Source organism: Oncorhynchus masou, chromosome 30 (assembly GCF_036934945.1).
Source record: "Oncorhynchus masou masou isolate Uvic2021 chromosome 30, UVic_Omas_1.1, whole genome shotgun sequence".
In the NCBI taxonomy this organism is placed as follows: domain Eukaryota; kingdom Metazoa; phylum Chordata; class Actinopteri; order Salmoniformes; family Salmonidae; genus Oncorhynchus; species Oncorhynchus masou.
The window spans coordinates 21,818,249-21,840,034 of record NC_088241.1 but is presented as its reverse complement, the minus strand read 5'-3'; the positions used below and the strand labels follow the sequence as shown (position 1 = coordinate 21,840,034).

The window sequence follows — 21,786 nt, the reverse complement described above, 5'->3', positions numbered from 1 at the left end:
CCAAGCCAAGCTTTTCTCAACTTCCCATGCTTTCGCATTAATTCCTGCCCAATTTATACCTAATGCATCCACACACCCATTCTCTCCCATCCTCCAACAACACATATTCATATTCACCATCCCACACTCTTCCCTCATCCGTCCATTCATATACACACACACACACACACACACACACGCACACACACACACACACACACACACACACACACACACACACACACACACACACACACACACACACACACACACACACACACACACACACACACACACACACACACACACACACACACACACACACACACACACACACTTCCAACTGGGAAGGTTTCTTGTAGCTTGATTAGGGCTTCATCTGCACTTGTGAATTCCATCCTTTGCGTTCCCTTCCATACCTACAGTACTGCCGGGAAGCGGAGGTTGAGATTTGATTCCCTCTTCCTCCTTTTCCTCCTTGACTGTTGAAGCAGAATGTATCGCTTGTGTTTTTTTTCTCAGCCTAGCAGATAGATCCTGGACGAATCAAATGGACTGGCCTTGGATTTTGATCTCCTTTCCCCCATGTTGACTTGGATAGTTCCAAAGCTTGACAACAGATTGTAGCAGTTAGTTTGTTTTGGTGAGCATTGAGAGCATTTTAGCTATGTTTTCCTGGATATCCTTTAACTGTTTATTACTCTCATTTGCATCTCCAATTTGCTCCTTGTCTTTTGCTCTGGGAGAATTATTATAATATATTTTTTAATTGAACCTTTATTTAACTAGGCATGCCAGTTAAGAACAAATTCTGATTTACAGTGACGGCCTACACCGGCCAAACCCAGGCCAATTGTGCTCCGCTCTATGGGACTCCCAATCACAGCCGGTTGTTATACAGCCTGGATTCAAACCAGCATTGAGATGCAGTGCCTTAGACCGCTGCCCCACTCAATTTATCGATTATAGAGGCTTAATTTGAACTTTGTTGTCTGGCTTCTACATATAACCACAGTTTTGTCGGTACAAAACAGATGTACTCACTCCCCATGCATCCTATACAAACATGCGCCTGGCACATTTTCTCTATGAATGACAGACCACATTCTCCGTAATTTCCAAAGAAATGGGCATGACTACTTTAGGGGTGGGGCAGAGGAGATGTAAAAAACACAGACAGCTCTATTCTCTTATGTTTAAACCTGATGCACCAAGACAGCAGCCGTTCCTGAACTAAACTGACAGAGGTTGAGGTAAGGATATTTTAATAGAATTTGATCTTAAAGTCAAGGTCGCAGATAATGGACATCTGGTGCTGTATATTAATTTAACTAATATAGCTACATGGGTTTAAACTAGAAATATTCTTTGTTAGCTTACAATTGTACAATTTATACACCAAGCATATAGAAACCACAGACTGCTGGAAAGCCCCAAACGCAAGATTGTAATTTCTATGACTCACACATAGGAGGAACATATTGCCTGTAGCCTACTGTACATGGTAACCTGGTACATACCAATTGGCACATATGGAAAACGGCTGTGAGGATTTTCCTAAAATATTCACAAAATAATACAATTACAATCTTTATATAATAAAAATCTAATTTAATCAATAACATGTGGGATACCATATTTGAGTCAACATTAGCAAGCCAGCAGCAGATAAAACAGAAAGTGAATTCTCTCCTCCATCTCTCCCAAGTTTTAGCTTGCGGCTATCATTGTCTAGGGTTAAGATATTTACTTGCCCATACCAGTGACAAACTTATCTATGTTATCGACATATTGGCAGTACACAAACAAAATCTAGCCTACTTATTTTGGCAGTTAGAAAGAAATAGCCGCAAATTCATTCAGAAATAGAGGAAGTGGATAGCTAGCTATAGCAATTTAACGTTATCTGCTGCCTCTTCAATAATAAGCAACTGTGCCTATATTGATCCTAAGATCAAAAAATAAACTTTTCTATGGACCAAAATCCACAATCGACCCCTCCAAAGAAAGCATGGCCCCGGGGCTTCTCCAAAATGCCACCCAATCCGCGATCTGATCCATGGACGAAGCATCGTATTTCAATTTAGCCCGCACTCAGCATGCCACATAACGACCAAATAACCGCAACCACAAACACCTTGAGAACAACTTTTTCCCATATTTAGATGGAAGACCTGAGTTAAATGCCGTAGCTTCTCAATAATGCTATAGACGCCCAATTCACCTGCCTCATTTTGAATCCCACTTTGTATAAGTTTTCATTGACTGTGTGACGCTGACCACAGGGCATTGTAGGATTGTTTCAAAGTTAGAGCAGATTTGGATAACAGAAACAACTTTTAGAACAGCATTACAATATTTGAACAATTGATTTTAGAGTTTGTAATTTGGGATTGTTTTTGGGGGGTGCTTTAAGTGACTCATATATGCATTTCTGGCATTGAGAAATAGGTGGTACACTGCCTTTAAGATTATACTAACTGTATTTGATTAACTTCCCACTTATAACACATGAAAATAATCAACTTTTCTATTGTGTTGTATCAGTATCCAATTAAATGTATGTCATGTATAGAGGATTGCAAATGTTATTGCTCTATTCTAGAGGTGTCAACGTAATTTTCCAAATGTGACCATTTCTGTGAAGCCAATGTCAAGAGACCTGCACATTGCTTGGGGAAAAAAGGACATTTTCAAATTCTGCGTATTTACATGCTCAAAGTTGAGCAATTTCCTCTTTGTTGGAATAGTATGAGCTCTGAATTTATTATTCGAATGTGTTGTCATTCCCAACATCAAATATTTTCATATAATTTTAGTATTGGGAATTAGGGGACAAATTATATCTGATGGCAGGCCACGAATGGTCACTGAAAGGTATCTACCTCTCTTGATATACTAATGTCTCTCCCTCAGACAGCTTTGCTCCTATTCATCATCTCTGACTTTTACATTTCTAATTCCTACTCTTGCTTTTTCTTACTGTGACTATTGCTCTGTATCTTTCTGTGTCTCTGTGTCTAATCTATATTGATACTATGTGTCACGCCCTGACCATAGAGAGCTGTTTATTTTCTGTTGGTTGGGGCGTTTTATGTTGGCCTGGTATGGTTCCCAATCAGAGACAGCTGTTTATCGTCTCTGATTGGGGATCAAATTTAGGTAGCCATTCTCCTCATCGTGTTTGTGGGATCTTGTCTACAGTTAGTTGCCTGTGTGCACACCAGTAGCTTCACGTTTTGTTTGTGCTTTATTGTTTTTGTTTGAGTTTCCGTTTATTAAAATATGTGGAACTCTAAGCATGCTGCGCCTTGGTCCAATCATTATAATGAACGTGACACTATGCCAATGAATGACAAATGGTTGACTCACAACACAGCATGTGACTTTGTAGTTTGACAACATTTGACTGTGCTGGCATAAATAGGGTACTGTACTATTAGGGATCATGGAATTCCTCAATTAGAGTTGGTTGGTTTTGAATGGTTTAGAATACCTAGGTTAGATTTTCAACAGAACGTCCACCTTACTATGTGAGAAACTGTATGTGTAATTCTTCTGATCTACAGTTGCAACACTGTTTGCTTTAGATTGTAGTCAACAGACACACCCTTCTCACCCACTTCATTATCATATTTTGTTTGGAATTCTCTCTTTGTCTTTGTAACTTTGTGATAATTGACTCTGTAGGGTGTACTTACCGCAGAGCACCATCTGTTTGGAGCCCCACCTGTTTAGCAAAATGACCTGTTTTGCATGTTATTTTGGCATTAATACATGTCACATATCAGTTTGCAAACAATGTAAAAAAAAATCACTGAGTTAATAAAGCCACATACAAACATGGTCTCTTTTTTGCTTTCTTGAGTAAGGCAGCTCCAAAATGCAGGTGTTTCAGCTTAGGTCAGTGCTTTCAGTGGTGGTGGGGCAGCTAGCGGAAAATAAGGCGAGTACGGGTTGGTAATGTTCTCTAGTTGCGTCGTGATTGGCTCAGTGTTCTGTCACTCATGGGTACACTACGTTACCGCAAAATCTACGGGGAGAGCTCAAAATTCAAGGTGCTTGGGTGCTGCCATAGAGTTATATTAGAAGTGGCCATCCAAGAAGGGACAAGGTTGTTAGCAGTTGATGTTATTCTTCAATAACACAAACTCCAAAGCAAATCAGGGGGAGAAAAATAGGTTTATTTGAGAAGGACAAATCTTAGACGTTATGTTGAGCGTTAGATGTTCCGTCTCCCTTGTCCTCAGCTTTTCTCCACAGAACCAAGGAACAGGATGCCATATATAACCGCCGTGCCACCTTCCACTTCAAGTTAGCACAAGTTAGCACAAGAAATTCAAAAATGTCTTGTAATCTGCTACATAAATTATGTTATATGCCAAGGAGATGTGTATACTGTAGCTAAGAAAGTAATACTAAGTGTATGTTGTGTAGTAAGCTGTTAGTAGCACATGTGCCTCACCCTAATAATTTGGTCCCTGTTCCCCTCATAATTTAGCCTCATGTTCTGACTTGGTGGTGCACATGTAGCCTTTAACCTGTTATCATTGAACATTGTAAGAGCTTTCATTGTCTGCTTATATGCCCCCTTTATTTATCCTACGGTTCTGACTTGGTGTACAGGGAGAATACTGTAAGAATGGTTCATGTTCTGAAATCTGGTGCTGTACATTTCAAAAGCTGAACAAATAGTTATATTGACAACGTCCGGCCAGGCTCGCTCATTAATGTCTTAATCGAAATTACAGACTGCCTCTTATCCACTCTTCATCCCCTTATGCCATAGCGTGTACATCTCAATTGCCAATAGAAACCATATTTGTTTAAGCAAGTCATCCATATCAGGTATGTTTTTTAAAAGGCAGTGAATGAGGTTGAATTAACTGTTTCTCTGCCAGTCAAGGCTCCGCTGATAGCCATGTGTAGCGGTGGTAAGGTGTTGGGACTGTTGTTGGGACAACTTTATGTAGGCCCTAACAGTTTGTGGGCACCGTTTGTCACCGTTATAGTCCAATTAATGTATTGTTTAGTTGTGTAGTGGCTTTGCTGGCATCCATCTAAAATAATTTTAGGGAGTTTGCCCCACCAAGATTTACATGCTAAAATCGCCACTGCGACAATAGTATATGCCTCGCACACTTTCTCTGTGTATGACAGACTGACCACATTCTCTGTCATTTCCCGAGAAAGGGGCATGATTACTTTAGTGGTCGCACTGAGGAGAGGTAAAAAAAAACACCCAGCTGTGTAATTTTATGTTTACACCTGACACAGCAAGACAGCAGCCATACCCGAACTAAACTGACAGAGATAAGGATCATTTAATAGGATTTGATCTTAAATTCCAGGTAGCAGATAATGGACCTTATCTGACATTAATGTAGTTGGTGCTGTATATTAACTTAACTAAAATAAATGGGTTCCTACTTGAAAAATGATTTATTAGTTTACAGGTTATGCAACCCGCATATAAAAATTGTAATTGGTATGACTCACACAGTAGAGGAACATATTTCCTGAAGCCTACTGTACATGGTAACCTGATACACACCATGTGGCACTTCATTTCACTTAGTTATGGAAAACGGCAGTTTTTTTTTCCTCCAAAATATTCACCACATATTTACACAATTACAATCTTATTTCAGCAATAACATGTGGAAAAACATTTGCGTGAACGCTATCAAGCCAACAGCAGACGAAACAGAAAGTGAATTATCTCCTCCCTCTCTCCCCAGTTTTAGCATGCGGATAACACTGTCTAGCTGGTTAGGTTTAGGATATTTACTTCCCATGTATAACAAGCATGAAGTTAATCAACTTTGCTTTTGTAAAATAGAACAAAGGAGATTTTGTGTGTTGTATCAGTATCCAATGAACTCAGGTTAGTGGCATCTTAATTGGGGAGGACAGGTTTGTGGTAATGGCTGGAGTGGAATGGGGGAAGGATATCAAGTACATCAAACACATGTCATTATTATGAGCCATCTTCCCCTCAGCAGCCTCCACTGAATGAAATGTATGTCATGTAAAGAGGGTTGAACAAGTTATTGCTCTATTTTAGAGGTGTCAATGTAATTTGCCAAATGTGGCCATTTCTGTAAAAGCCAATGTTAGGAAAACTGTACATTGCGGGAAATACATGGCATTTTTATATTCTGCATGTTCATAGTTGAACAATTACCTCTTTGTTTGAATACTGTAGCATAAGCTCTGAATTCATTATTGTAATATGTTGTCATTCCCAACATGAAATCTTTTAAAAGCATTGTAGTGTTGAGAACAGAAGTAGGGGCCACATTATATTTGATGGCAGGCCACAAACGGTCACAAAGGTACACAACATGATCAAAAGTATGTGGACACCTGCTCGAAGAACATCTCATTCCAAAATCATGGGCATTAACATGGAGTTAGTACCCCCATTGCTGCTATAACAACCTCCACTCTTCTGGGAAGGCTTTCCACTAGATGTTGAAACATTGCTGCGTGGACTTGCTGCCATTCAGCCACAAGAGCATTAGTGAGGTCGGGCACTGAGGTTGGGCGATGAGGCCTGGCTCACATTCAGCGTTCCAATTCATCCCAAAAGTGTTCAATGGGGTTGAGGGATCTGTGTAGGCCAGTGAAGTTCTTCCACACCGATCTCGACAAACCATTTCTGTATGGACCGTGTTTTGTACATGGGGGCATTGTCATGCTGAAATAGGAAAGGGCCTTCCCCAAAAATCATCTAGAATGTCATTGTATGCTGTAGTGTTAAGATTACCCTTCACTGGAACTAAAAGGCCTAGCCCGAACCATGAAAAACTGCCCCTGGGAATTATTCCTCCTCCATCATGATAAAATGCAGACCACATTACCTACCGAGAGAGTTTTCATCGATATTCTTTGTAGCTGATAACATTGAATGAGCTGTATTCTGCCATAAGCAAACAAGAAAACGCTCACCCAGAGGCGGCGCCCCTAGTGGCCGGGGACTTTAATGCAGGGACACTTAAATCAGTTTAACCTCATTTCTATCAACATGTTAAACGTGCAACTTAAACAAAAATAACTCTAGACCACCTTTACTCCACACACAGATGCTTACAAAGCTCTCCCTCACCCCCCAATCTGACCATAATTCTATCCTCCTGATTCCTGCTTACAAGCAAAAATTAAAGCAGGAAACACCAGTGACTAGATCAATAAAAATGTGGTCAGATGAAGCAGTTGCTAAGCTACATGACTGTTTTGCTCGCACAGACTGGAATATGTTCCGGGATTCCTCCAATGGCATTGAGGACTACACCACATCTGTCATTGGCTTCATCAATAAGTGCATCGAGGACGTAGTCCCCACTGTGACTGAACGTATATACATACCCCAACCAGAAACCATGGATTACAGGCAACATCCACACTGAGCTAAAGGCTAGAGCTGCCGCTTTCAAGGAGCGGGACTCTAACACGGAAGCTTATAATAAATCCCGCTATGCCATCCGACAAACCATCAAAACAGGCAAAGCGTCAAGACAGGACTAAGATCGAGCCGTACTACAGCAGTTCTGACGCTAGTCGGACGTGACTGGGCCTGCAAACCATTACAGACGACAAAGGGAAGCAAAGCCGAGAGCTGCCCAGTGACACGAGCCTCCGGACGAGCTAAACTAACTCTATGCTCGCTTCGAGGCGAATAACACTGAAACATGCATGAGAGCACCACCTGTCCACATCACCATCAAACTAACATGGACCATGCACACCATGACAGTAGTGAAGCATGCACGACAAAACCTATTCCCCTTCAGGAGACGGAAAAGATTTGGCATGGATCCTCATATCCTCAAAAGATTCTACAGCTGCACCATCGAGAGCATCCTGACTGGTTGCATCACTGCCTGGTATGGCAACTGTTCGGCCTCCGACCGCAAGGCACTACAGAGGGTAGTGCGAATGGCCCAGTACATCACTGGGGCCAAGCTTCCTGCCATCCAGGACCTCTATACATGTACCAGGCGGTGTCAGAGGAAGGCCCTTAAAATTGTCAAATACTCCAGCCACCCTAGTCATAGACTGTTCTCTCTGCTACCACACGGCAAGCAGTACCGGAGTGCCAAGTCTAGGTCCAAGAGGCTTCTTAGCAGTGTCTACACCCAAGCCATAAAACTCCTGAACATCTAGTCAAATGGCTACCCAGACTATTCACATTTCCCTCCTGTCACGGTCGTTATAATGAGGAGACCAAGGCGCAGCAAGCTGACATTCTTCTTTAATTAACGAAAGAACACTGAACAAACTATCAAAACAACAAAACGAACCGTGAAGCTAATATGCATAGTGCAGACAGGCAACTAAACAAGAAGCCACAAAATACCCAAGGAATATGGCTACCTAAATATGGTCCCCAATCAGAGACAACGAGAAACAGCTGCCCCTGATTGAGAACCAATCTAGGCAACCATAGACATACAAACCCCTAGACATACAAAAACCCTAGACAATACAAAAACTAAACAAACCATCCTCGTCACACCCTGACCTAACCAAAATAATAAAGAAACTAAAGATAACTATGGTCAGGGCGTGACAGTACCACCCCCCCCCTCCCCCCAAAGGTGCGGACTCCCGGCCGCAAACCTAAACCTATATGGGAGGGTCTGGGTGCGCATCTAACCTCGGTGGCGGCTCTGGTTCTGGATGCCGCCCCCCCTTCTTTATACTGATCCCTCCGCCTTTGTAGCACTGACCCGTGGATCATCGCCTGAGTCTCTGGGATGCGGATCATCGCCGGAGGCCCCAGACTGGGGATCATCGCTGGAGACCCCGGGCTGGGGACCGTCACTGGAGACCCCGGGCTGGGTATCATCACTGCGTGGATCATCGCCGGAGGCCCCGAACTGGGGATCATCGCCGGAGGCCCCAGACTGGGGACCTTCGCTGGAAACCCCGGGCTGGGGACCGTTGCTGGAGACCCCGGGCTGGTGACAGTTGTTGGAGGCGCCGGACTTTTGCCCGTCGTTGGAGGTTCCGGACTGTGACCCATCGTTGGAGGTTCTGGACTGGGTACTGTCGCCGGATGCTCTGGACTGCCGAGGCGCACTGTAGGCCTGGTGCGTGGTGCCGGAACTGGTGGTACCGGGCTGGTGACACGCACCTCAGGGCGAGCGCGAGGAGCAGGCACAGGACGTACTGGACTGGGAACACGCACTTCAGGGAAAGTGCGAGGAGTTGGCACAGGACGCACTGGGTCTTGAAGGTCCACTGGAGACCTGGTGTGTAGAGCCGGCATCAATTGTTCCAGAACTTTAACACACGTTTCAGGACAAGTACGGGGAGCTGACTCAGGTGGCACCAAACTGCCAACATGTTCTTTTATTCCAAATCCGTGCGTCCTCCACCAACTCAACAACTCCCCCATTTCTCTGTCCTCTGAATCCTCCTTCTTCTCCCAGACTGGCTCTGGTTTACTCCTCGCCTTTACTCCATGTGTAAAGAGAACAAAGATAACTAAGGTCAGGGCGTGACACCTCCCCTCTCCACACCACTTCCACTCTCTGTTGTCATCTATGCATAGTCACTTTAATTAACTTACCTACATGTACATACTACCTCAACTAACTGCTGTCCAGGCACATCGACTCTGTACCGGCACCCCCCTGTATATATTGTTATTTTTTACAAGTATTACATTTACCCTGCTAAGTAATTACTTGTTACTTTTATTATCTTATTCTTATCCATATTTTTTGAAGCTGCAATGTCGGTTGGTGGCTCGTAAGTAAGCATTTCACTGTAAGGTCTACTGTTGTATTCAGCACGTGACAAATACCATTTGATTTGATCAAAAATACATTTGGCACTATGCGTTCGGCAGGTAGCGTTCTCCTGGCATCTAGCATACCCAGATTCGTCCGTCAGACTGCCAGATAGTGAAGCGTGAATCAGCACTCCAGAGAACGAGTTTCCACTGCTCCGGAGTCCAATGGCAGGAGCTTTACACCACTTCGTCCGGTGCTTGGCATTGCACATGATGATCTTAGACGTGTGTGGCTGCTTGGCCATGAAAACCCAATTCATGAAGCTCCCTACAAATAGTTGTGCTGACGTTGCTTCGAGACTAAATTTGGAACTCTGTAGTGAATGTTGCAACCAAGGACAGACTTTTTTTTTTACATGCTACGCACTTCAGCACCTGCCTGTCCCGTTCTGTGAGCTTGTATGACCGACCACTTTGCAGCTGAGTTGTTTTTCCTCCATTTCCACTTCACAATATCAGCACTTAAATTTGACCGGTACACCTCCAGCATGGCAGCAATTTGACGAACTGACTATGACGGTGCCACATTGGAAGTCACGGAGCTCTTCTGTAAGGCCATTCTACTGTCAATGTTTATCTATGAGATTGCGTGGCTGTCTGCTCGATTTGATACACCTGTCAGCAACGGGTGTGGCTGAAATAGCCAAATCCACTCATTTTAATGGGTGTCCACATGCTTTTGTATATCAAATGAATCTACCTCGTCTGTCACTAAGACAGCTTTGCTCCTATACATTATCTCGGACTTTTACATTTTTAATTCCTACTCTTGCTTTTTCTTGCTGTGTATCTGTGTCTAATAGGCAGAGTTGCAAAGAAAAAGCCATATCTCAGACTGACCAATAAAAATAAAAGATTAAGACTGTGCAAAAGAACACAGACACCGGACAGAGGTACTCTGCCTAGAAGGTCAGCATCCCGGAGTCGCCTCTTCACTGTTGACGTTGAGACTGGTGTTTTGTGTGTACTATTTAATGAAGCTGCCAGTTGGGGACTTGTGAATCATCTGTTTCTCAAACTAGATACTCTAATGTACTTGTCCTCTTGCTCAGTTGTGTACCAGGGCCTCCCACTCCTCTTTCTATTCTGGTTAGTGCCAGTTTGCGCTGTTCTGTGAAGGGAGTAGTACACATCATTGTATGAGATCTTCAGTTTCTTGGCAATTTCTCGCATGGAATAGCCTTCATTTTTCAGAACAAGAATAGACTGACGAGTTTCTGAAGAAAGGTATTTGTTTCTGGACATTTTGAGCCTGTAATCGACCCCACAAATGCTAATGCTCCAGATACTCAACTAGTCTAAAGAAGGCCAGTTTTAATCAGGACAACAGTTTTCAGCTATGCTTTAATCAATGACAATTAGTTTTCAAATGCTAAACTTGGATTAGCTAACACAAGGTGCCATTGGAACACAGGAGTGATGGATGCTGATAATGGGCCTCTGCACACCTATGTAGATATAGAAAATAGAAAATCAGCTGTTTCCAGCTACAATTGTCCTTTCCAACATTAACAATGTCTACACTGTATTTCTGGTCAACTTAATGTTATTTTAATGGACAAAAAATTCAGTTTTCTTTCAAAAACAAGGACATTTCTGAGTGACGCCAACATTTTGAACGGTAGTGTAAGTATTCAGACCCTTTAGTAAGTACTTTGTTGAAGCACGTTTGGCAGCGATTACAGCCTCGAGTATTCTTGGATATGACGCTACAAGCTTGGCACACCTGTATTTGGGGAGTTTCTCCCATTATTCTCTGCAGATCCTCTCAGGCTCTGTCAGGTTGTATGCAGAGTGTTGCTGCAAAGCTATTTTTAGGTCTCTCCAGAGATGTTCGATCAGGTTCAAGTCTGGGTTCTGGCTGGACCACTCAAGGACATTCAGAGAGTTGTACCGAAACCATTCTTGCGTTGTCTTGGCTGTGTGCTTAGGGTCATTGTTCTGTTGGAAAGTGAACCTTCACTCCAGTCTGAGGTCCTGAGTGCTCTGGAGTACGTTTTCATCAAGGATCTCTCTTTACTTTGCTCTGTTCATCTTTCCCTCGATCCTGACTAGTCGCCCAGTCCCTGCCGTTGAATATCATCCCCACAGCATGATGCTACCACCATCATGCTTCACTGTTCACTGGTTCAATCATGGTTTCATCAGACCAGAGAATCTTGTTTCTCATGGTCTGAGAGTCTTTAGGTTGCCTTTTGGCAAACTCCAAGCGGGCTATCAAGTGCCTTTTTCTGAGGAGTGGCATCCGTCTGGTACTCTACCATAAAGGCCTGTTGCAGAGATGGTTGTCCTTCTGGAAGGTTCTCCCATCTCTACAGAGGAACTCTAGAGCTCTGTCAGAGTGACCATCAGGTTCTTGGTCACCTCTCAGACCAAGGACCTTCTCCCCCAGTTGCGCAGTTTGGCCGGGCGGCGGGTCTTGGTGGTTCCAAACGTCTTCCATTTAAGAATGATGGATGCCGCTGTGCTTTTTGGGACCTGTCTATGAGTTCTACGGACAATTCCTTTGACCTCATGGCTTGGTTTTTGCTCTGACGTGCAATGCCAACTTATATAGTCAGGTGTGTACCTTTCCAAATTATGTCCAATCAATTGAATTTACCACAGGTGGTCTCCAATCAAGTTGAAGAAACATCTCAAGGATGATCGATGAAAACAGGATGCACCTGAGCTCAATTTTAAGTCTCATAGCAAAGGGTCTGAATACTTGTGTAAATAAGGTATTTATTTTTTCTACATTTGCAAAGATTTCTCCAAACCTGTTTTCACTTTGTCATTATGGGGTATTGTGTGTAGATTGCTGAGGATTTGTATTTGTTTAATCCAATTTTGAATACAGCTGTAATGTAACAAAATGTGGAAAAAGTCAAGGGGTCTGAATACTTTCCAAAGGCACTGTATTGCTACTATGCTAACGACACATAACACAGCATGCTACTTTTTTGTTCCTGTGTAGAGTTTGACAACATTTGACTGTGCTGGCATAAATAGCGCTAACAGGGATTTAGGAATGCCTCAGAGTTGGTTGGTTTTTTATGGATTAGAATATCAGTATGATTTTCAACAGATTTTCCACCTTAATATATGATAAACTGTCTGTAGAATTCCTCTATTTTACAGTTTCAGCACTGTTTGCTTTAATTTGTAGTCAACATGCACACTCTTCTCTCCCGCTTCATTATCATTTTCTGTTTGGAATTCTCCCTTTGTAACTTTGAGAGAAGTGACTCTGTAGGGTGTACTTTTATTTATTTTGTTTTTTTAATTTTACCTTTATTTAACCAGGCAAGACAGTTAAGAACAAATTCTTATTTTCAATGACGGCCTGGGAACAGTGGGTTAACTGCCTGTTCAGGGGCAGAATGACAGATTTGTACCTTGTCAGCTCGGGGGTTTGAACTCGCAACCTTCCGGTTACTAGTCCAACGCTCTAACCACTAGGCCACCCTGCTGCCGCTACTTACCCTAACAATAGTAATACGATAAAACGTTATGCAGAGGTGAATGCTTTTGTTGTTTTTGGTCACAATGTTTAACATTTCTATTGGATCTTGACCTCACTGCCCAATCCCCACCAAACCCCTAGATGGCGTACTCCACCAAAACTCTTGCTGCTGGCAGCTTTGGGAAGGTATACAAGGAGAAGTACAATGACACTTGGGCTGCAATCAAGAAGGTGCCACAACACTTAATCAATAGGAGAGACCTGGAGAGAGAGTGTCAAGTATACAAGTGAGTGTGACAGACACTGTGCTATCATGGTATGTTGCTAAAAGGTGATGACGTCAGAGATGGTGTTGATGAGGGTGCTGATGAAAATTTCATTAGAAGTGCATGGTTTTGCTGTAGTCCAATGCCTCTCATAACCCTGTCTCTCCGTTTTCTTTCACACCCCCTCTGTGACCTGGGACTCCAGTAAAGCGATTCATCCTAACATAGTGAAGCTTCTGGGTAATCCAACACTCAAGGACTCAAAGTGGATCATCCCCATGGAGTTCATCTTTGGAGAGGAACTGGAGACAACCATCTTCAAATCACTAAAATCTAAAATACAGGTAGGTCTATGGATCCCACTGCTGCCACCAAACACACATGTGACAGTGTTGATGAAAGTTCACGTAACAAAACGTTTGTCTGAAATATCTGATTTAACAAGTATCTATGCTTACAGGATTTTCAGGGGGCCTTCCCAACTTTATTAAAACATTTCTATGTGCAAGTTAGCTCATCGGTTGATAATCAAAGCCTTTATTCCCCACAGTTGACTCCATCTATAAAGGCCACCATCATCACAGGCATGTGTGAAGGACTGCTTCACCTTCACAGGAAAGATATCGTCCATCAGGACCTCAAGCCTGAGAACATCATGGTGAGAAAGGCAATAAAGTTGTTTTTGTTGGTCTGATGTCCGTCATTAATGATGCAAGACTTTAGAAGCAGTTGTCCATCTGTTGTTTATCACTATCACATTATCACTGTAAATAAATAGACTAGATATAAAACTATATTTCTCCACCCCTCTCAAATGATCTCTTCCAGGTAGAGCATGTTTCTCACAGAGCTGTGATCATTGATATGGGACTTGCCAAATTCTTCCGCAATGGCCTAAATTCTGCCATGGATATGGGCAATGAGGCCTACTCTCCACCTGAGGTCCTGCAGAGGAGGGGCCAGAGAGATCAGCGCTCGGACGTGTGGGCTATGGGTAAAATCATTACCGAACTTTATGCCAGAGTCAGGCTGTACACCCCCAGTGTCTGTCCAACTAAGATCCAGGAGATCCTCAGTCTCCAAGGCCAGCAGTACTGTAACGCTGTCTGTAGGATGGTGCAGAGAGACCCCACAGTGCGGGCCACCATGGCCGGAATCATGCCGGAGATACAAAGGGCAGGGATAGATAGCGATGGCGGCAACACCAGGGGGGGGAAAAGAGGACATCTGCTGACACCCTTTCCTCACACTCAGGTAAAAGACACCTTGCCATGTCCTCAAGCTCCTGTACAGCGTTCACCATCTCCATCGAGATTTGAGCGCAATGCTTTACCAAGGTCTGAGGTCAAGACGCTAGTGCGAGCTCCTGTGCGAGCACCTTCTCCATCGAGATGGGAGCGTACATCTTCTCCAAAGCCTGAGGTCAAGACACTAGTGCGAGCTCCTGTGCGAGCACCTTCTCCATCGAGATGGGAGCGTACATCTTCTCCAAAGCCTGAGGTCAAGACGCTAGTGCGAGCTCCTGTGCGAGCACCTTCTCCATCGAGATGGGAGCGTGCAGCCTTGCCAAAGACTGAGTTGAAGTTTGAGGTGAAGACAACACTGCAACCACAACCCGTACAGCGTTCACCTTCCCCGTCAAGGTGGGAGCGTGCAGCCCTGCCAAAGACTGAGGTCAAGGCGACACTGCAACCACAACCCGTACAGCGTTCACCTTCCCCGTCAAGGTGGGAGCGTGCAGCCCTGCCAAAGCCTGAGGTCAAGAACTCACCAACTCCCCTTCCAAAAGGTAGACCATGGTAATACTCTGGTTCCATCAGGCATAGCTCAACCCAATCAAAATGTCATGAAACAGCTTCTCTACGAAGAGGCCTTGAAGGGTCTCCCATGCCCACTCCCAACAACAGGCGGGGTGCGAATCCGCCGTTATGAGCAAAGGAATGGGGAAGTGGAGACTTGGGAGCAAAATGAGGTGGAGACTGAAGGAGGGAGGATAGTCAAGTTTGAGGATGTGAAGTGTAACAAGAAGTCGTAAGTAGGTTATTGACAGTTTGTGAAATAGTAGGGAGTTGATTTGACTCTGCTTCTCCAGAGCAACAACAATAAAAGTTGTATTGCACTATTAAGAAGGAAACCTGAGGTTGAGTAAGGATTCATGAATGATGTTGAAGGACTATCACTTTACAGTATTGCTACAATGTTGCACATCTGGTTAGGTGCCAGTTTGCAGAGGAAACTGGAGTCAAATAACTATCTGTGAATGTTTCTGAAATCTCATCCCTTTTGCAAATCAGTTTTATCTTTAGCTTGATATTATTCATTTGACTGTGAACATAGTAAAAACCATTTTTGTATCTTCTAAGACAAGAGATCTTACATTTAGCTTACAATTAAGAATTAAAGTCATCTTTTCACAAATATATGCTGTGTTATATCCTCTTTACAATATGGTGGAAAAATTGCAAGATTATGTTATAATACTTTTATTGCATCAAATGGTTGTTTTATGCAACAGAATAGAGTATTCTTAACTATTGTGTGTGTGTGTTCTACTGAGGATGTACCTCTGGTAGATAACACTGACATGAGATTTACCATGTCTTTTGGGTGATAAAACCTAAAGAGCATTCCAGAGCATGAGTTAATGTTTCTGTTCTATACCGTACCAGGGAGAGATGGTTCCAGTTTGGACTCGGAGGGCCAAACTCTCTATACAATGAAAACTGTTGACACAGCAGATACTGACTGCTATTTATTATAGGTTTCTTTCATACAGATCTTAACCTTGTGACCCATTCTATATATCTGTTGTTCGTCATGTAGATTGAAAGGGGTGTATCTTCGCTATAAAATACCTTTGTACTTTAATCTCGGGGCTCTCAACGAATCATCTGAGGGTGATTCGTCGACCAACCATCATTGTCATAGAGCACTTAATCTATTCACTTTATGTGTATGTGTTGTATTGACCTGCTCCCTTATTTATAAGTGGTTAAAGATTTAGTTTAAGTATAACTCTGACTTGTGTGATAAGTTTGTCTCTCCTCATTTGATAGTAAGGAAATGAACCACCACCACAACAACAAAGTGTACAAAATGGCCTCTTTTCAAGACTTTGTCAACCAAAGCTGTGTTCAGCTCCAGACAGGGTATCCCACTCACAGTTCATCCACTTCATCCCGTCAGAAGGAACTTCAACACAGGTGTTTGAGTAATCATTGTTTTGTATTAATCACTGTATTAAGGCCAGTCTAGACTGTGCAGACTTCATTGAGGGAGGATCATTTAAATTAGAAATACAGTATCACATTGTCCTTGACAATGCATTGCGGTGAGCTCTATCTTCTGGTGCAGGCACCCTGGACAGTATATCCACATCACAGTGAAGTGAAAGTCAAGTTATACATCAACTGAAGCAAACTAAAGAGCACACATACAGACATGATAACACAATATCATGATTTGATTATAAGTCACTGCATGAACTGTTAAAGGGTACATGGTGCATATCAGTGGTGGTCGTGCCGTTTTAGATCAGGGAAGACATTATTTTTATTTCTATTACAGCATATTGAATGACTGTCATTCATATTCCATTCACCCAGCTCAATGTAATATCAATAGGTTTAGGCTACTACATGATAATCAAATATTCCCTATAGCCATCATGAGGTTGCTACAACTTAGACTACGAATGATAGTTTACAATATAGGTGCACACAGGCCGAGAGAACATTTTGTTTAATCAAGGTGACAGAAAGTGACACATTCAATACCACCTTGCACACTCTTACATGCATCTAGGTGATCGAGGGTGTAATCATAAGTCCAAACAGTTTCAAACGAGAGTTTCTAATGGACAAATTCAGGTATTTTTATTCACATTTTGTTCCATTTGCTTCTGTTTAAGAATCGGCGAAATGAATACACCCCTGATCACCAGCAAACACGGTTCACTTTCATATCCGCCACATACAAACGGCATGATCACTTTGCTCATTGTATGATTCTATCTCGCATCTACGCACTCTCTTCCTCTCAACTTTTTCCTTTGCTTGTGGACTTCATTGTGACCAGGCAAAATAATATTTCCAAGTTAAACCTTCATACCATAATCACTAACCACTATACACAGCCTACATCGTTGTGTCACCATATTAGCTAACATCATAGTCAACGTAGCTACTAGAACTGACGTGTTAGAAACCCACTACAATCATGCAGTACAGCAAGCAGTTTAGTAGTTACACCGATGGGCCCGGTGACAATAAATCAATCCAGTGTTGGATAGCCATAGCCAGCTAACTAACATAGCATTCCTCTCTGTTTGACACGGGTGTTTGAGTAGGCTAAACTAGCTAGCTTTATTCACTAGCTAAGTAAGTGAAAGTGGGAAAAAATATATTACTCTCTCTTGCTTTTCCTTCATTTTTGACAAAATTATTTTGTTAACTGTTCAACTATTGTCATTCTCTCTCTGTGTCAACTACTCACCACATTGTATGCACTGCAGTGCTAGCTGTAGCTTATAGATTCAGTACTATACTTATTCTCTGATCCTTTGATTGGGTGGACATGTCATTTATGCTGCAAGAGCTCTGATATTTTTATTTTTTTATTTTACCTTTATTTTACTAGGCAAGTCAGTTAAGAACAAATTCTTATTTTCAATGATGGCCTAGGAACAGTGGGTTAACTGCCTGTTCAGGGGCAGAACGACAGATTTTGTACCTTGTCACATTTGAACTTGCAACCTTTTATGCTGCAACCACTAGGCTAGCTTGGAGAACTTGATATGTTGGAGAACGTCCTCCAGAAGTTGTCATCTTTGGAAGGGGCTAAAAACCATGAGCCTCCTAGGTTTTGTATTGAAGTCAATGTACAGAGGAGGACGGAAACTAGCTGTCCTCCGGCTATACCATGGTGCTACACCAGAGAGTGCTGTTGAGGCTACTGTAGGCCTTCATTCTCAAACAGTGTTTTAATCAATTATTTGGTGACGTGAATATACAGTGCCTTGTGAAAGTATTCGGCCCCCTTGAACTTTGCGACCTTTTGCCACATTTCAGGCTTCAAACATAAAGATATAAAACTGTATTTTTTTGTGAAGAATCAACAACAAGTGGGACACAATCATTAAGTGGAACGACATTTATTGGATATTTCAAACTTTTTTAACAATTCAAAAACTGAAAAATTGGGCGTGCAAAATTATTCAGCCCCCTTAAGTTAATACTTTGTAGCGCCAACTTTTGCTGTGATTACAGCTGTAAGTCGCTTGGGGTATGTCTCTATCAGTTTTGCACATCGAGAGACTGACATTTTTTTCCCATTCCTCCTTGCAAAACAGCTCGAGCTCAGTGAGGTTGGATGGAGAGCATTTGTGAACAGCAGTTTTCAGTTCTTTCCACAGATTCTCGATTGGATTCAGGTCTGGACTTTGACTTGGCCATTCTAACACCTGGATATGTTTATTTTTGAACCATTCCATTGTAGATTTTGCTTTATGTTTTGGATCATTGTCTTGTTGGAAGAAAAATCTCCATCCCAGTCTCAGGTCTTTTGCAGACTCCATCAGGTTTTCTTCCAGAATGGTCCTGTATTTGCTCCATCCATCTTCCCATCAATTTTAACCATCTTCCCTGTCCCTGCTGAAGAAAAGCAGGCCCAAACCATGATGCTGCCACCACCATGTTTGACAGTGGGGATGGTGTGGTCAGGGTGATGGGCTGTGTTGCTTTTACGCCAAACATAACGTTTTGCATTGTTGCCAAAAAGTTCAATTTTGGTTTCATCTGACCAGAGCACATTCTTCCACATGTTTGGTGTGTCTCCCAGGTGGCGTTTGGCAAACTTTTTATGGATATCTTTAAGAAATGGCTTTCTTCTTGCCACTCTTCCATAAAGGCCAGATTTGTGCAATATACGACTGATTGTTGTCCTATGGACAGAGTCTCCCACCTCAGCTGTAGATCTCTGCCGGTGATCATGGGCCTCTTGGCTGCATCTCTGATCAGTCTTCTCCTTGTATGAGCTGAAAGTTTATAGATTTGCAGTGGTCTGATACTCCTTCCATTTCAATATTATCGCTTGCACAGTGCTCCTTGGGATGTTTAAAGCTTGGGAAATCTTTTTGTATCCAAATCCGGCTTTAAACTTCTTCACAACAGTATCTCGGACCTGCCTGGTGTGTTCCTTGTTCTTCATGATGCTCTCTCTGAGACTATCACAGTGCAGGTGCATTTATACGGAGACTTGATTACACACAGGTGGATTGTATTTATCATCATTAGTCATTTAGGTCAACATTGGATCATTCAGAGATCCTCACTGAACTTCTGGAATTGCTGCACTGAAAGTAAAGGGGCTGAATAATTTTGCACGCCAAAATTTTCAGTTTTTGATTTGTTAAAAAAGTTTGAAATATCCAATAAATGTTGTTCCACTTCATGATTGTGTCCCACTTGTTGTTGATTCTTCACAAAAAAATACAGTTTTATATCTTTATGTTTGAAGCCTGAAATGTGGCAAAAGGTCGCAAAGTTCAAGGGGGCCGAATACTTTCGCAAGGCACTGTATTTAGTAAACTTTTATCTAAAAATAACAACTTTAATGATCCACTATTAAACATTTTCTGAAATTCACTGAGGATGATGGTCCTCTCCTTCCTCTGAAGAGCCTCCACTGGTGCGTATAGCGTATGTCTAATTAATTAGTACACAAACACTATAGCATGCTTCAGCATTTTCAAATGTGAATGCATAGTTTTCTATACATTCCACTCATCTAATACAAATCTAACCAAATAAATGTTAAATTGTCATACGCTTCGTAAACAACATTTGTAGACTAACAGTGAAAGTCTTACTCACGAGCCCTTCCCAACAATTCAGAATACAATAAAACAATTAAAATTATTATAGAAAAAAGACATTAACACGAGAAATAAATACAAAATGAGCAATGATAGCTTGGATATATACATTGCGTACCAGTTCCGAGGCGATGTGCAGGGGTACGAGGAAATTGAGGTAGATATGCGGTCCTCATGAGAGCCGGTTTCATCATAGTGCCGTATTGACTTACCTTCATGTCTTAAAGTAATGATGGACTGTTGGTTCTCTTTGCTTATTGAGCAGTTCTTGCCATAATATGGACTTGGTCTTTTGTTATTTGTGTGTGTGTGTCATCAGTATGCGTGTGTGGGCGTATTTAGTGTGTTTGTGTGTGTTGGGGTGGTAGTGTAAGTATGTGTGATTGTGTGGGTAGAGTCCAGCATGTGTGTGCATAGAATCAATGCAAGAGAGTTAGTGCAAAAGGGGTCAATGCAAGTAGTCTGGGTAGCCATTTGATTAGCTATTAAGCAGACTTGTTTAGCAATATTTGGGCTTGGGGTTAGAAGCTGCTCAGGTTCCTGTTGGTTCCAGACTTGGTTTACACTAGCTTGCAGTAACAGAGAGAGCAGTCTATGACTTGGGTGGCTGGAGTCTTACAATTTTTGGGGCATTCCTCTGACACCGTCTGGTATGGCTGGCAGGGAGCTCAGCCCCAGTCATGTACTGGGCCGTACTCACCGCCCTCTGTAGCGCCTTCCAGTTGGGTGCCTTGCAGTTGCCATACAAAGCCGTGATGCAGCCAGTCAAGATGCACTCAATGTTTCAGTTGTAGAACATTTTGAGGATCTGTGGGCAACGTCAGATCTGGCATAGTAGGATTCGATCAGGAAACCTTCAGCACAAATAGTAAAAACACCTTTTCTATAATCTAGAGCTAGGTAGGACTGGGGTCTAAACAGATTGTTCAGCACTTCTGTTCTTTTATATAAACTGTAGGGAACACAATATATCATCTCTACTTGGTATGTTGGTTTCTCACATATGGGTGGCACAAATTGCGATATGGGGGAGGGGAATTGGCAGTGTATATGCAAATGAAATACTGTAGTTGAAAAAGTGTAGTGATTTTGCAGACTGCAGTGTTTTTGCAGACATTACTGTAAATTGAATACAGTGCTTTTATAGTAAGTACTGCAGTGTTTGATATAGTTTTCTACAGCATTCTATAGTAAGTACCTCACATGATTGAGAGATACTACAGTGTGTAGTATAGTATTGTACTGTATATTAGTTTATAATCGTATTCTATCGTAAGTACTATAGTCTTCTATAGCAAACTGTAGAATTTGTACATGTGGGTCACTTCTTAAAAAGTATGGTCTGCAGATTATCATGAGGTATTCTAACTCAGGCGAGCAAAAACTTGACTTTCATAACATTACAGATTGCGAACCA

The 21,786-nt window shown here is 42.4% G+C and overlaps 1 protein-coding gene across 1 annotated transcript; it reads left to right on the top strand.

Annotated features, from left to right (window-relative positions):
• Positions 1-1,144: 1,144 nt before the first annotated feature.
• Positions 1,145-16,517, top strand: LOC135522343 (serine/threonine-protein kinase Nek8-like). The gene is made up of 6 exons (XM_064948495.1): positions 1,145-1,232; positions 13,371-13,516; positions 13,701-13,839; positions 14,046-14,153; positions 14,324-15,284; positions 15,316-16,517. The coding sequence occupies exons 2-6, from the start codon at positions 13,371-13,373 to the stop codon at positions 15,528-15,530; spliced, it is 1,569 nt and encodes a 522-aa protein (XP_064804567.1). The 5' UTR covers positions 1,145-1,232; the 3' UTR covers positions 15,531-16,517.
• The last annotated feature ends 5,269 nt before the right edge of the window (positions 16,518-21,786 follow it).

Coding starts and splice junctions, on each gene's coding strand:
- LOC135522343 (XM_064948495.1), top strand. CDS start 13,371: ATGGCGTACTCCACCAAAACTCTTGCTGCTGGCAGCTTTGGGAAGGTA. Junction 13,840..14,045: donor CACTAAAATCTAAAATACAG/GTAGGTCTATGG, acceptor TATTCCCCACAG/TTGACTCCATCTATAAAGGC. Junction 14,154..14,323: donor TCAAGCCTGAGAACATCATG/GTGAGAAAGGCA, acceptor GATCTCTTCCAG/GTAGAGCATGTTTCTCACAG.